This window comes from Podarcis melisellensis, assembly GCF_964234715.1.
Source record: "Podarcis melisellensis genome assembly, chromosome: 14".
In the NCBI taxonomy this organism is placed as follows: Eukaryota; Metazoa; Chordata; class Lepidosauria; order Squamata; family Lacertidae; genus Podarcis; species Podarcis melisellensis.
This window is the reverse complement of record NC_138546.1, coordinates 17,990,079-18,006,562: the sequence shown is the minus strand read 5'-3', so window position 1 is coordinate 18,006,562 and position 16,484 is coordinate 17,990,079. Positions and strand designations below refer to the sequence as shown.

The 16,484-nt window shown below is 48.8% G+C and overlaps 1 protein-coding gene across 4 annotated transcripts in view; it reads right to left on the bottom strand.

The window, feature by feature from the left end:
• Positions 1–472: 472 nt before the first annotated feature.
• The window catches only part of DNAAF8 (dynein axonemal assembly factor 8), an 87,602-nt gene continuing 71,590 nt past the window's right edge, over positions 473–16,484 (bottom strand). For all 4 annotated transcript variants that reach the window (XM_081887912.1, XM_081887909.1, XM_081887910.1 and 1 more), the window contains 5 exons: positions 16,100–16,220; positions 13,150–13,367; positions 9,453–9,538; positions 4,266–4,335; positions 473–685 (listed from right to left, as the gene is read on the bottom strand). In XM_081887912.1, the coding sequence (XP_081744038.1) occupies positions 608–685; positions 4,266–4,335; positions 9,453–9,538; positions 13,150–13,367; positions 16,100–16,220 (573 nt within the window). In that variant the 3' untranslated portion in view covers positions 473–607. The remainder of the gene's footprint in view (positions 686–4,265; positions 4,336–9,452; positions 9,539–13,149; positions 13,368–16,099; positions 16,221–16,484) is intronic.

Sequence of the window (16,484 nt, the reverse complement as noted above, 5' to 3'; positions counted from 1 at the left end):
CCAGTGTGCATGTGTTGCCACAGCAACAACTAGATAGTGATGCCTCTAGAAGGAAGTTGTAGGCTTCTCTTTCTCACCTCTCTGGACACCACTTTATCCTAGGGGGTAGGAGAACACTAGGTCCGGGGTAATCACATTTGGAGCTGGGAAGACACAGAGACTTGACTAACTCTGTGTGCTGAAGCCAAAATGATGATTTCGGGGTAGGAGGGTGCTGCTCCCTGGAAACCTAACAGGGCAGCAAGAACCTGTTGTGTGGGTGTGTGTGTAACACATTGAGCTCTTCCCTCTTACACTCAACCTGTATATCTATGTAAATAAAGCCATGCATCTCAAAGACACCGTGGTCTCCAGTGACCTCCATTCTAAGGAAACTAGACGTGGCATAAGCACTGGCATCCCTGAAGCCTCTCACTGCTTGGAAAGTGGGGCACACGCACCAATATAAATCCCCCCCCCCCGAGACCTGAGACATGTGACAAAGATTATACTTTATTATTGAAACTGTGGGTGCCTTGTACTCATACTTTCTTCTTTTGGGGGTTTGACTTTGCTTTGTTCCCCCAAGATTGAGCAGGATCCAAGCAGATGTCCAGGTGGCCCTTGGCTAGGGATCCTGGATTTCAATCTGGTAGCTGCTATCAGAAGTCAGAGAGTCAAAGAGGACACAGAGAAGCTCCTCAGCCTGGGAAGGAAAGCAAATAGCCATTAGACTGTTGGACTCTGACTATGATACAGCCAAGGTTCGAAACCAACACTCAGCCATGAAGTCACCATACATGCATGTCTGCAGTTCAGAAATGGCAGCCCAAGATGCAATGCTCACTTAAGCAATGTAGGGCCCTTCTCTGTATGGTCTCCTTGAGGAAGGTGGAAAGGGCAGCAACAAGGAATGGCATCTCTCCGTGGTGACTCCCCATTTGTGGAATGCTCTCCCAAAGGAAACATACCTGGCATATTTCCCTATCTCTTTTTACGTACCAGGAAAAACATTTTTATCCACCCAAACCTTTGGATCTTAATTTTTTGCATATTTGGGTTGAGATGCTCTTTTATGCATGTTATTGTGAGCATTAAGTTGTTTTTACCCCTGTTTTTAATTAAATCATATAGGAAAATATTTATGTACCACTATTCATAAAATAGGGATGTGGGTGGTGCTGTGGGTTAAACCACAGAGCCTAGGACTTGCTGATCAGAAGGTTGGCGGTTCGAATCCCCATGATGGGGTGAGCTCCCGTTGCTCAGTCCCTGCTCCTGCCAACCTAGCAGTTCGAAAGCACGTCAAAGTGCAAGTAGATAAATAGGTACCACTCCGGTGGGAAGGTAAATGGCATTTCCGTGTGCTGCTCTGGTTCACCAGAAGCGGCTTAGTCATGCTGGCCACATGACCTGGAAGCTGTACTCCAGCTCCCTCGGCCAGTAAAGCGAGATGAGCGCCCCAACCCCAGAGTCGGTCACAACTGGACCTAACGGTCAGGGGTCCCTTTACCTTTACTTATTCATAAAAAATAAATCAGAGTGGTTTACAACAGTTGAACAGATGCTTGTTTTTGTAAGTCACTCCTGAGTTCCTTCTGTTGTTGCTGGAAAAAGTGAATAATAATAATAATTCACTTTATGCGTGACACAAACAGAAAACAGCAGCTCAAGACTGGAGCAGGTGAGTCTCTCTGCTAGATGCACACACCTTTGAAAACAAGGGTTTGCTTCTCATCAAGTGTGAAGCTGACATGTAGCCTGAACTGTCTAATAAATTGAGGGTTTAGAAAAGAAGAGATTAGCAATCGGAATATTCAGGTCTGGGTGTAATTGTGAGTTAGGCAGCTGCCCAACCCCCAAAATAAAAATTAAAAAACCTGTTCTGAGATTGTAGAAAATGCTTCATGTTGATTGGCCAGCCGAGGCTGCATATAAAGATGCACATGTACAGTTACCAAGAAACTGCATGGGCTGGATATCCAGAATTGATGGGGACAGCGTGAGATTGTATCTGTATCCAAGGGAAAGCTTATGTAAGTGTGGGGGTCACTGCAGGACTTCTAACTGGCTGGGATCCTTCCAGGTAGAACCATCAACCTGCTGTTCTGAACAAGGGAGCCAAATGCTATGCGCTCTTCCTGGCCTCCTGTCACATTTCTGGTTATTTTCTTTTTTAGAACAATCCTGCTATGGTGAGGGCTGTCCTCATCTGTTTCTTTGTTCCTCTCAGAGTATTGGGGCAGCTTAACGACATAATGGCTCCCTTTCCGGGGCATACATTTGAATCAGCCCTCCCAAAGAACCTGGGAACTGCAATTTGCTATGGGAATAGGACTTTTGGTGAGGGGTAAACTGCAATTCCCAGGGGGAAATCCTGTGCTTTAGATACACGGCGTATATGCAGCCCGAAGCTGCCTCTCGGCTGCAAGCTGATTTACAACTAGCTGACCACTGGAAGCAACCGGCGAGTCAGGCTGTGGTCCACTGGAAGCAAAATGTGCAGCGCTCTTAAAAAATATGAAAAGCTTCCTGGGATTGATCTCTGCAGAGCACTGCAGCTGTGCCCCCAGGAGCCATTTCTATCTACAAGGATTTAAGATCTCAAATCCTGCTATTTAACCCTGTTGATATGCCTAATATATTGCACTAAGCCCCGACTCAAGGGTCTTGGCTGGCATTTCACAAATTCATTCTGATGCGGTCGGAAGATGATCCAGTGGGCTTTCTTTCTAGGGGCAATATTTGGAGGCAGGTTCTTCTGCCAGTTCGTTCCCAGGGAAAGTGTGCTGTGATTTAAGGAGATGCAGCCATCCACACAGGGAAGCAGGTAGGATGGAAAGAGGGACAGACTTTGGTCCTTTTAATGGCCAAACAATGTGTATGTACAAGTTCCTACGTATATAGATATAATGGGGGATTGAGGGGGGACGCTAAAGGACACAGCTGGAGCCATCCTCACATTATCCTCTGCTAATATCCTCTGCTAATATCTGCTTTGGCTAATATCTGCCCAAGCACTGAGCATAGGAGCACTTCAGGCTGTGCATTGTGCGTGGTCACAGCTACACCATATATTTAAAGCACACTGATTCCCCCAAAGGCAGCTCAGAACTGTAGCTCATCCCCATCAGAGCTACAATTCTCAGCACCCTTAGCAAACCATGGTTCCCAAGATTCTTTGGAGGAAGCTATCTGCTTTAAATATGTAATGTGGGTGTGGCTTCAGGGACTATCTGAGCAGTTCTATGTTTAAGCCTTCTCAGAATCCTGGTATGGGGTAAATATCTAGTAGCAATTCTAACAATGGTAGTGATTGTAGGGTTGCCAACCTTTTTCTTTTTCTTAAAAAACAACAACGCTACTCCTCTGCCCTTAAAAGCAGCCTGGTACATGGAGATTTAGTAAGTGAGGCTTTTCTTTGCAGGGAGATGAGCAAAGGAAAAAGCCTCAGAGTGCATAATTTCTGTGTGCTAAGCTACAGTCCAAGACACAGGAGCCAGAAAAGTAAAAAGAAGTTGGTAACCCCATTCAAAGTTAAGTACAGTGATACCTCGAGTTAAGAACTTAATTTGTTCTGGAGGTCTGTTCTTAACCTGACACTGTTCTTAACCTGAAGCACCACTTTAGCTAATGGGGTCTCCCGCTGCCACTGCACAATTTCTGTTCTCATCCTGAAGCAAAGTTCTTAACCCGAGGTACTATTTCTAGGTTAGCGGACTCTGTAACCTGAAGCGTCTGTAACCCGAGGTACCACTGTACTTCCATTTACATATCCAAAGAGGTTTCCCTGTTGCCGTAGAGACAAAAGGGTAGTCCTTTCTCCACCTCGTCTGGCTGGATGCCACATCAACCTAGAAGGGAGAACTAGAAGCTAAGGCGGGCTCTGTGTGTGTGTGTGTGTGTGAGAGAGAGAGAGAGAGAGAGAGAGAGAGAGAGAGAGAGAGATTTGGCTGACGATGGAGGTTGCAGACACAGAGGCTTGTTTTGCTCTGCACTGGACTCAAAGCTGCAGCTACAGGATCTCCCTGGGAATCTCTTGGCGAGGCAAGATCCCCGCCCCTATCTTATGCACATGTTGTCTAAATAAAACCCTATATCCTAGGGACACCACAGTCTCCATTGACCTTCATTCCGAGGAAACTGAGCCCTGGGTAGGCACAGGAATCGCTGGAGTCTCTCGCTGCTCGGAGATTGGGGTGCACGTAATGGTAACAGGAAGAGGAGAAAAAGAAGTGGGGTGTCAAATCAGGGGCATAGATAAGCAAGAGGAGAGTTGCACTTGCCTGTTTTTCAGTCTTTGGATACAGAAGTTGTTTCATGCACTCTGACACAGCTTGTTTCTGACAGTGATCACTGGGAGGCAGGGGGAGGGGGCATTGAGGAGAGAAAAAAGACCAAGGGGGGGGGGAGCAACTGTTAACACATTGCAGCAGAATCTGTCAACGCCTAGAAACTGCCTAGTTCTGGGGAGGGGGCTTTATGGGTCGGCCTGCCTGTGTCTGCTGCTGAACCGCATAAGCCTTTTAAATCCAGGGTTCAACAAAGCTTTGCCTAAATGGATTTGAGAATTAAAAAATATAATCCTTCAATATACACAGTAATGACCTGTTATGTAAGACGCTCTCTAGAAATGTAGGAGAGAAGGGGGGCGGGGAGGGGGAAGAGGTGCTTATGGGCATTTAATAGCTCTGGAAACCCCAGCCTGGAAGCAGAGGTTGCAGCCACCAGGATGAAGCTAAGCAGGTCTGAGTCTGGTCATCGTCTGGATGGGAGACCCTTTGCGTATCCCATTTATGGCAGCTGAAACTCCATGGGGTAAAAGGCAAAGCAGGTGTAGCCACTGCTAGTCCTACTCAGAGTAGACCCACTGAAATTGATGGATGTGGCTAACTTAGTAGGTTCATTCATTTGAGTGGATCAACTCTGAGTAAAACTTAATTTAATAAAACCCACAGGCAGGATAGAAGTAGTCAAAGACTACTTACATCCCAAGAGACAAAGGTGCATTCAACTGTTTTTGCTCCTCAATGTCTCCTCATAAAACCAGAAGGAGGAATTAAGGGGGTGTCAGAAGCCTCTGTCCTGGGCCCAGTACTCTTTGCCATCAGTGACTTAGATCAGCCAACCTTGTGAACTCTTCCCATCAACCCCAGCCAAAACTGCCAATGATCACAGGTGCTGGAGTCCCAAAACTCTGAAAAAGCACTCACATCAGCTCTCCCTGAGTTGGGTGAAGGGGATTTGCATATGACAACACACACACACACACACACACACACACACACACACAAAGAGGGATGAGCGTTTGGAGAGGTCTTTTATTGCTTTTGCAAACTCTCCAGAGATCTTTGCTGTTGGGCAGCATGTAAATATTGTTAATGAATACATAAACAACCACAACATGAAAAGCAGAGTCAATTTGCAAATTAATTATAAACAGTGTGTGTTTGTGTCCACAAGCAGTGCTTGAGGAAGGATCCTGGTTCCTGTCAAAAGTCTGCATGTGTTAAATGACTCTGACTGGTCCAGGACAAAGAGGTGTCTATCTGCACATCCCTGCCAAACCAATCTCACAAATAAAGTCCAGAAAAGGTTATTAGCCCCACGGGGTTGGAAGGAGAACAACCCAGTAACCTGCCTGTCTCCCCATACACTGTTGTGTTAGTGAATATTAGCCTGTTCCAGAGAGTTAGCTATATTTATTCTCTCTCTCTTCCTTTTTAGCAAAAGCAACAGAGTCCCTTTTAACATATCCTGGCAGGATAGAATGACTAACCCCAATAGCATCATGAGCACAAATCAACATGAATGCACAACAAAAAAGAACACGTAGAGAGACCCTAAATTTCTGTGGATCAGCAGGAAGGGGCCCAACTCTCTTTCATAACGTAGCTAGACTGAAGGACTAAGGCAAGGGAGACCCAGTTTCAAATCTCTGGACCACAGAGCTCCTTGGGTTAGTCACTGTCTATCAGCCAGTATCACCTCACAGGGGATAAAATGGAGGGGAGAGGGAGAGTCTTGAGCTCCTTTGGAGGAAAGACAGGATATAAATGAAGTTAATGCAGATCTCTAATATTGTGAGTATATTTGTTCCTAATGGGGAGAATGCCAGCTTCAGGGTGGGGGGATGTAGGTCAGGAAAAATGTACGTGAGAGAACTGAACACCCTCTCTCCTGCTGTCAGTACCTTTGCTTTGATCAAATTCACACACACACAATTTGATTTTGAGTAGACAAAAAGAAATCCAGCAGATCTGATCGATCACAGATCTCCTGCAGCACATCTCTTCTTGCACACTGCAGTCTGCCTTTTGATGTAGACTTGGGTTGTTCCCCCCCCCCCCAGCAAACGCTGAATGTGGTGATTTTCTCCAGGGAAGCTTATTGATTCAGCCGGCTGATTCTCAAAGAGAGACTTCCCTTTCGCTGAGCTCCCTGTAGCTATGCGACCAGCGCGGGAAGCCTCCTATTGCGCTTCTTTCTCCATCTCTCTTTCTCTGACCTTGAGAAGAGCTTTCCCTTAGCCGCTGGGCTCTGCCTCCTCTCTCAGTGTACAGCCTCCAAAACCAAGAGCCTTTGGATAGCGTGGACACACCAAGTGGCCCAATAAATAATGGGGTGTGTGCCTTCCTTGGCTTTGCAGTTGAAAAGATGGGAGGGGAGTGGGAGAGGAGAGGAGAGAGAACAGCTTAAGATAAATCTGCATAGTCCTGCATTTCAGGGGGTTGGACTAGGTGATCCTCAGGGTCCCTTCCAACTCTGCAATTCTACGATTCTATGAATAAGAGAAGTGGCATGGAAAGGGCAACTCATGTTCTCCCTGCTTAGGGAGGACTGTGTCAAAGGTGGTGGTGGGGTGGACCCTCCAAGTTCCCATCAGAAAACATAGCCTTGAGGTTGGCTGTGCTTCACCTGAGAGTCTGTTAAGCCAGGAGTTGTGGGCGGAGGATGTTTTTCAGCTTGGGGACCACATTCCCATCTGGTCAACTGAAATATACTAGGAGTCGAGGGTGGATTTCATGCTCTTTATTCAGCTCATAGTGGTGAGGAGGAATGGCAGTTCCCCCAGAATGTCTGCTTTATATACATTATTACACGATGGACCCCACCTGTAGGCCAATCAGGTTGCGGATTCACTTCCACCTGGAGCTGGATTGGGTGGCTCCTGTGGACCAATCAGACTGCTGCATTCTGGACCCTATTGTTCTAGGACCAATCAGACTGCTGCATTCTGAATCCTATTCAACTCAGTACATAACACCAACCCTCTGGGGGCCACATGCCAAGAGGATGCCCAGAACGACTGGGGAGGAGCATCGCAGCCCCTCTCTGCAGCCCACCCCTTCTTCCCAGGCTTCTCCCCTCATCTGCCCCGTTCCACACCCTCCCTGAGTGACTGGAATGTGCCCTTGAATTGTGATCATGCTGCTGGCTTGCCTGGGTGGCAAGTGGTGTGTGCAGAAGCCTCTGGGTTTTGCATGGCTGGGATGCAGCCAATTGTTATAGGTTTTGGGTACCAGAATTTGTGTTGTGGGTGCGAGACACCTGTACTTCCTAGATTTAGTAATTGTTAGGATTTAGCCAATACTTGGAGTATTAAGAGAATGTGCCAGACACTGAATTTAGCAGTGTAAAAATACAGGCTAAATTTTGTGTGTGTCCCCCCACCAGAGAATCGCCTGAAGATAAGCCATTAAGAATTGAAGACAGAGTCATGACCCATCAAGATTGGCCACCAGCAAAGCAAAGGCCGTGCCAGCCGCAAATGGGGGACAGTTAGTAAGGCGAAAGACCAGTCGTTTCAGTTTAGGACTGCAGCAAGCGAACAAGGGGAAAGTGTCAGTTTTGCAAGCTTGAGATGGGGTGGGCGCAGAGCTCGAGGTGGGCTGTTTGTTTTATGCTGCAGAATGGGTCAAACAAGATGTTTGGGGACCCTTGGAATTTGAGGGTGCTGCAATGGAAGGAACAGGCCCCTCCTGGGATGTGAAGGCTCTGCACTCTCTCCACGTAGGCTCAGGTTGTATCTATGTATAAATAAACCACATATCATAAAGACACCACAGTCTCTGCTGGGCCTCTCTGCCCAAAAGGAAATACAGACCCTGGTAAGCACGCCTGGAATCTCACACCATTTGGAGACTGGCCTGTGAAGGTTGCCCAGGAGGCAATGTGGTCCTCAGGCTGAAAAGAATTCTCCACCTCTGCTTTACTGGCAAGGAGGAAGTGGGAGGGGCAGGGAGGGAGGAAGGAATGGATTTAGGGCTTCTTCTTCCTTGGGGGCCCTCCGACACCAGGCAACCCAGGGTCACATGAAGGGGTTGAAGACTATTTCTGCAGCAGGGTCCCTGAAGTTCAGTCCCCGTCTCTAGCATCCTAAGAGTCACTCAGTTAGTACAGCTTTTGAGCCACAGCATGCTCCAAAGCCTAAGCGTTTAGGGACGCTGAAAACACAAGGAGAACGGTGTGTATGTTCTGTTGCGTACAATGGGACCTCAGGGAAAACACAACTCAAGCAGTCCAAATAATTTGCCCACATATATGCACAGAAAAAAATAGGTCTAGCCAAAAGGAAACACGTTGAGATCTGCAGTAATCATTGCAATGAATCCCGAATTACTATTATTGTATAACTGTATATTTATGAGATTATTGCATAATCTTAGAAGGGGGCGTGGCTGTCAGGGAGTGTGGCTGAAATTGTCATGAAGCGCCCCTGCACTTCTGAATTTGCCGCAGGGTCAGGGCGATGGGCAGAATGGGCTCCTGGAGGGGGACACTCAGCCAAAGAAAATGAAGCAGGGAGTAGCGATGGACAGAATGCTGTTTCTCCATTACTCACTTTTCCATTATTAGGTTCAGCTTACTATATTTCTGCAGCAATCTGCAATTTGTTTACCAAGACAAAAATCCTCACAAAAATTAGCCAGCATTTCCCTCCAATGCTTGCATGTGATTTTCCTGGCTACAATGCATTTTTGTAAGTTACTTCCCCTAATTATGCATCTTTATGCACACTCTCCCCTCATTTCCACATTTTGGGGTTGGAAAACTGCATCACAAAACTCAAAGAAGTGTGAATTCTAAAGGTTAGCTGTGCTTTGGTGTGCAAATATTTGGGAAAGTGCAACAGAAGCAGATTCACATTAAAATGCAAAGCGAATTGAATTTCTCTCCCTCCCTAGTGGAGACTAGCTGCTTTCACCACCTGCCTCCCAGAATGGGCACTTTGAAAATGGCCCCAGCCATGACAAGCAGGAACATCACACAAGGCACTTTTATAAGGTGCAGCTACAGAGTCTGGTTGAAAAAAGTGGCAATGCTGTTTGCCTGTGAAGTTCTGCCGGACACTTGTCTGCTCCCTGTTGGAGTCAGCATACTGGGCCGACTAGCTGGATCTTTCCTCTGGCCTGGTAGGCCCAGAAACAAGTGATGAGGTCAGTTAATAGGACAGTGATGTTCTTGCTTACCTGCTCAGCAGGGCATCAAAGCAAACTACTGCATTGTCTCGCTGGGCTGCAATGATCAGGCAGGTGCCCTTCAGTAACTGAGAGCACTGAAAGAGAAAAGAGAATGTCAGCCGCCTTCTACAGGCACCCAGTGAAAGCACTTTGCCAGGAGTCCAATGGGCATCTGACATCACATGCTGTGCTGGGTGGCAGTAATGCAACCTACTCTAACTAAAGGCACCCATTATTTACACCCGGTTTTCCAGTGGGCTTCCTGTTTTCTCACTCAAACACCCAGTGGTGCACCAGAGGTACGGATGGAAGGATTGGTTCGTGCGGGTTCTCGGCATTTCTTGTTTTTCCAATCTTCAATTCACTTCTCTGATTTCTGCAGCAATTTGCCGCCCCATCTCTAACCAGGAGGGGTGTTGCCTTTGTTGGATTGGCACTCGCCAGCCTCCATAAAAATCAAGGGGGAAGCAGTGCCAGAAGACCAGCCTGCTGCATGGCGAATCTGCACTTGCCACACTTCACAGTGCCAGGAAACTTGTGCCACTGATGACCCCCTACAAAGATCTGTTTGGCAAGAGGGGAGGAGAGGAGATCCCAGAAAGCTTCCCTTCGGCTCAGATACAATTGTTCTGGCTGGAAGCATGACAGCTCCTCCCCTTCGGAGGACAAGACTCCACCTTAGAAGGGAAAGAGGCCTGTCGTCTCCCACTAGTAAAAGTAAAGGGACCCCTGACCATTAGGTCCAGTCGTGGCCGACTCTGGGGTTGCAGCGCTCATCTTGCTTTATATGGCCAAGGGAGCCGGCGTACAGCTTCCGGGTCATGTGGCCAGCGTGACTAAGCCGCTTCTGGCGAACCAGAGCAGTGCACGGAAACACCATTTACCTTCCCACCGGAGTGGTAACTATTTATCTACTTGCACTTTGACGTGCTTTCAAACTGCTAGGTTGGCAGGAGCAGGGACCGAGCAACAGGAGCTCACCCCGTCACAGGGATTCGAACCGCCAACCTTCTGATCGGCAAGCCCTAGGCTCTATGGCAGTGTTTCCCAACCTTTTTTGGGCAAAGGCACACTTGTTTGATGAAAAAAATATCGAGGCACACCACCATTACAGCCCCGTGACGTCAGCGCGCAGCGTCACGCCGGGAGGGACGCACGAAAGTGTAACTTTCAATTTTTTTTCCTCCCCCTTGCCGGGGAACCTCCAAGCTTTGGGGGGGGGAGGAGGCAGCAAAGCGAGGGACTGAGGGACCCTAACCCTAACCCTAACCCTCACCAATCACCTGGGAAAGCATGCGAACGAGGAGCCCCCGTGTCCTGCTCCCGGCAGCGGACGGCACAAAGCGAGGAGGCCTGGACAAGGCAGCACGCTCCCCGCTCTCGCTGCATCGGGGCTTTTCTCCTCCAGGCCGCTTTCGAAGTCCCCTTCTCCGCTCCCAAGAGCCGGAGCCGCTGCTTCCAGGCCCTGTCCGAGCCCCGACTTGTGGCCTCACTTCGAGGAGCGCCTGTTGCTGGGGACGGGGCTGCATCCCCCTCAGCCGCCGCCTCGCTTCCTTCCAGGAGACCCGACGGCTCCCCCTCTCCCGCTCACCCTCCTGCGCCCGCAGCAGACCGAGACCTCCCCGCCCCCGCCCGGCTCGGCCCTACCTGGGCGCCTCCAAGCCCGGCCGGCTCCGCGTCGCGCTCCACGCCGGGCAGCTGCAGCAGGGGCTGCGCGGGGGCGCGCGGCGGCCCGGCTGAGCGCGCCCCGGAGCCGCCGCGCCGTCGCTCGCGAGTCCCTCCGAGAGCCCGCGGGACTGACTCCGGAGTCGCGAGGCGGCGCGTCGCCCAGGGAAGGGGCGGCTTCCCACAAGCACGACGACCGAAAAAGAGCTCCGTCCTCCGGGAAGCAAACGCCCTCGCCCGCCTCCCTCCAGGCAACATCTCGCGGCATACCAGGCAACATCTCGCGGCACACTAGTGTGCCGCGGAACACCGGTTGGGAAACACTGCTCTATGGTTTAACCCGCATCCCCGTCTCCCAGTAGAGCTGCCCTGTTAATGCAACACTTCCTCCTGCCTCCCCACACCTTTGGGTTTCCACCTTTGTGGCGGAGGCCCTACTGGTGTCCCCAGGTTACAAAACCAAGTCTAATTGCTCAGTGAACGATGTAATTGCTCTCCTGCACAGATGTACCTTAAAACAGCTGCCGTTGATTAAACATTCTGCTCTTAAAAATAACTTCCAGGCTAAGGCTGAAGGGAACATTTGAGGCTGTATTAACTGGAGGAATGAGACACCCTCCTCCCCCCACAAAAATATATTGTGGTCTCTTAATATTCAGCAGCCTTCAGTTAGCAATGCATTTTAGGACACTTTGTTATTAGCACTTCTTAAATACCTATAATAACTCGAGATACAGGGATTCCTGGGGAATTAATAGCATATGTTCCAAAATAAAAACAACAACAAAACACAGCTATCCTTCAAAATCTGTGCATTTTGCAATGCAATTCTCCAACTAGCATGTACAAAAAAAAAGTTTATATTAATGAAAGAGTGCACAAAAAGGTAAACACATACAAAAATGTGTATATCAGTCAAAACCACATACAAAACTGTTTTGGGGGCGAATGCTGCACACAAAATGCTGGTACATTTTTACAAGGATCGTTTTAAAAGATTGCAAATTGCTGTGGGAAAGTGGAGAACTCATTTGCGAGGCCCACAAGTGGGCAGGAGCCCTCTTCCATTTCTGCTCCTTGGCAGTAACTAATATTCAGTAGTATATTTCATCTGACTTTCAAGGCTCCAGTTAACTATTGCCTGAAGAAACCAAATGGGCCCATCAGTATACAGTAATAAGCTGTAAATAAATAAGCAGTGCAGCTTAGATGGAAGAGGGGAGCTTTGCGGGAGGAGCTGCAGCTCGGTGTTAGATTACATCCGAAAGGTCCCAGGTTCTAGGAAGGGGCAGACTGCATATGGTGGAGCTGAGCCCCATTTGCCCTGATGGACACTGGCTATAAGGCAGGGGTCTTCAAACCTTTCCAGCAGGGGGCCGGTCCACTGCCCCTCAGACCTTGTGGGGGGCTGGACTATATTTTTTGGGGGGGAAATAATGACTGAGGGACGATGAGCAGCACGTGAAAGGGCTCCGGAAAGGGGCTGGTTTAAAAGCTGGCCACTCAAGAGGGGAGGTCAGCCAACTGCGGCTCCTGTGTCTTGGGAGTGGCAGGGGCTGGCAGTGGTGGCAGCAGAGGGATGATGAGCGGTGTGCGAAAGGGCTCCCGAGAGGGGCTGGCACCAACAAAGCTCAGCCCCATTCCTCTTCTAGGCAGGGCGGGGAAAAGCCAGGAGGAGGGAGGGAGGAGGTGCTGCCACTGCCATGTGAGGGAGAGGGAGGGAGAGGGAAAGAACATGCACGCTGGTGATCCACGTGGCGATTCCCAGACTGTCTGCGGGCCAGATTTAGAAGGCAATTGGGCCTGATCCGGCCCACAGGACTTAGTTTGCCGACCCATGCTATAAGGGATCTGCATCCCCATGGATTTTGCTGCTCTCCAGTTCCCACTAGCCCCAGCCAGCAAGGCCAATGGTCACAGATGATGGGAGCTGTGGTCCAACACTAATGGCAGGGTTTTGCTGTCAGTCTGTGTGCATAATACCAAAGACTGGAGCAATGATCGGACTCAGTATCAGGGCCCTTCCTATGAGTTGGCCTACCATGACTGGCGCCTCCCTGTCGGTCGCACTCAGGACTGCAGAGATGAAGCTGGCCCGTGGTTCATCCAGGGTGGTGAGCCGTGCCCCCGTCACCAGGAAACCTTGGCCAATCAGTCGCTCCAGCAGGACCAGGTACGGCGGGGGGCTCACCTTCCACAGGGAGGTCTCTGGAAGGATCAGGCAGGTGACTTGGCAGAGCACAGAAAGCTGAGAGCACTCTGGAAGCGAAAGGAAGGGAACTATCAAATATCTAATCTCTTGGTGAGCTCCAGCCGTTCAAACCCTTTCACGTACTAAATGAACAATTTTTCTTGTCCAAATTACCATTGTATCTGAGAAAGACCGAGATCTATCCAGCTGCATGCATATATATATATATATATATATATTTGCTTTCGTAGATTTTCACGGGTACAGGAATGCAGGTTTTGGTGTCCTCGGGTGTCTTCCCGTGACAAAGCAGACAAAGGTAATGCCACTGTTGTGATGAACACATCGGACTACCAAGCAAAACTATCAAATCTACTCCAAGATCCTACCTACCAACCTATAAAAACAGATCCCACCACCTATCTGGAAAAAACCACCAAATCCAAAATAAAAGCCTCTCCTATCAGTGAAGAAATCCAGCTAAGAATCATCCCCAGAGAAAAATCATCCAGATGCCCCAAACTCTACGGCCTCCCCAAGATACACAAAGAAGGAACACCACTCAGACCAATAGTCAGCTCCATAGGCTCACCTCTACAAAATCTCGCTAAATTTCTCGCCAAGCAACTTCAGCCCTATGCAGAATCCATCTCTTCACACGTTCCAAACTCCTTCCAGTTCATAGAAACAATAAAGAAGCAAAACCTACATCCTAATGACCTACTTGTGAGCTTCGATGTTGTATCTCTCTTCACACAAGTGCCCATTAATGAAGCCTTGACAGCCATTCAAAACAAATACAATCCCCCCGAATACATCTTGGACCTGACCAACCACTGCCTAACCAACACGTACTTCATCCACAATGGACAAAGATACAAACAGATAGAAGGAGCACCTATGGGATCACCCCTCTCACCGGTCATCGCAAACCTGTACATGGAACACTTTGAAACCAATGCTTTAGACAAGTCAGAACACGGGAAGACACCCGAGGACACCAAAACCTGCATATATATATATATATATATATATATATATATATATATATATTCCCAAAATCAAATACTCAGTTAACTCAATTTTCAATTTGGAATGTTCCACATTTCCATTAAATGCTACATCTGCTCATATATCTGCAGAAGAGGAGATTGAACCAAATCCAAAGGACATCCTCGAGCTCTTGGGTGTGCAATCTCTCCCTCTAGTGGCCAAGCCTGATTCAGAGCAGAAAAACGCACCCTGTTTACCAGCAAACAGCACCAGTTTTCCCCAAACAATCCTGTTCTGGAAAGGATCTGACAGCTGCTATGCCGCTGCCATCCCATTTATCGCGTATTCCCAAGAGCTGGAAAAGAGGCAGCACTGGGGCAAAGTAGGGATCATTTATGTGAGGAACTCAAATGGGAGAGGAAAGATTTCCTTACATGTTCAGCAGAACTAAATGACGGATATGAGGCGGGTGATGGGGGGAGCATCCATTTCCCATGGATAAGCATTCAGGTGTGCAGCCCCCTCTGCCTGCTGCCCAATGTGAATCCAGGAACAGCTCTGCCACTCGGTTCTGCTACAACAGGGGTTCTCAAAGTAGCACCCATGGGCGCCATGGTGCCATTGAGGTCTTCCCTGCCATGCACTAAGCCTCTCAGCACCCGCACACCCACTCCCTGCCACCTTGAACATGAGGGTGTTTAACTTTCTTCCTTGAAAAGTATGTAGAGCCAAAGGAGGAAGTTGGAAGAGTGAACTTCTCTCCCACTTCCTCACTATAGCTCTATGTGCTTTTCAAGGTTAATGTTTATTCTGCTGGGTATGACTTTTACAGGGACGTGGGTGGCGCTGTGGGTTAAACCACTGAGCCTAGGGCTTGCTGATCAGAAGGTCAGCGGTTCGAATCCCTGCGACGGGGTGAGTTCCTGTTGCTTGGTCCCTGCTCCTGCCAACCTAGCAGTTTGAAAGCACGTCAAAGTGCAAGTAGATAAATAGGTACCACTCCGGCGGGAAGGTAAATGACGTTTCCGTGTGCTACTCTGGTTCGCCAGAAGCGGCTTAGTCATGCTGGCCACATGACCCGGAAGCTGTACTCCAGCTCCCTCAGCCAATAAAGCGAGATGAGCGCCGCAACCCCAGAGTCAGCCATGACTGGACCTAATGGTCAGGGGTCCCCTTTACCCTTTTTATTACTTTTACACCAAGTCGTGTGCATTCTCTCTGTCTCCGTCTGTCTGTCTGTCTCTTCATGTCAGACTCTCTGTGGGGGCTTCATGGAGCCTCACTCAGATCCATGGACTTTAAAAAGTGGGTGACCTCCATACTACATTTCTGAACTGGAAATAATTGGTGGGGCGGGTGGGCAGAGTGAGATAGACAGATCTAACCTGGGAGCTACAAAGCACAGAGTTGGGGGAAATGGGCGCATTGCAAGATCACCCCAAAGTGACCAATTGTAAGGCCAAAATGCAAGGAGCTGCTCTGGGGAGTTTAGACATGTTTTTTAACAATCTGAATGCTGTGATGAGGAATCCAGCAAGCATCCATGTATTTTTTAGTAAAGAGGGGTGGGGAGACCCCACACTTTTTAACAGACTCCCAACTCCTTGTACTTGATGGGCTCAGCATTCAATGAGTTAAAGGCCTAAACTACACTCCCCTCCCCCATTCTAAGCAGCAATTCTCATTCTCCAGATGTCAATACCAACTCTAGGCTGCCTCTGTTATTTTGTTTTTTTGTCTTGCTACCCAATTAATCAATAGCCATTTTAGGCTCATATAATGAGGAGGGAATGGTACATTTCCTTACCTAGAGTCTGTGGCTGCTCAGGGCCCAGTAAATTGAGCTGCCTTCTCACTTCCCTTTTCACAAGCCTGTGCTGTTTGTCGATCTCCAGGCAGGCTGTGGGGTCAGACTCAACAGTGTAAATCTGCAGGGGAGATGGGAGAAAGAGAGAGAGCAACGCGCATCACATGAGCCACCATTGTCGGGAGACAGATAAACGCTGGTAGAAGGAGTCAAGACAGCTTGCCCACAACTCTGCTAGAAATCTATGCATTATCCGCCGGCCTGCAAAAGCCACAGGATTGATGAGAGGGTTCTTTGTCCCTGATTTCCTTGGGGTTTGATCCTGCACTGCCTGGCAAAGCACCTGCCCAGCACTCCATAAAGTTCATCTGTCAATGTATATTGG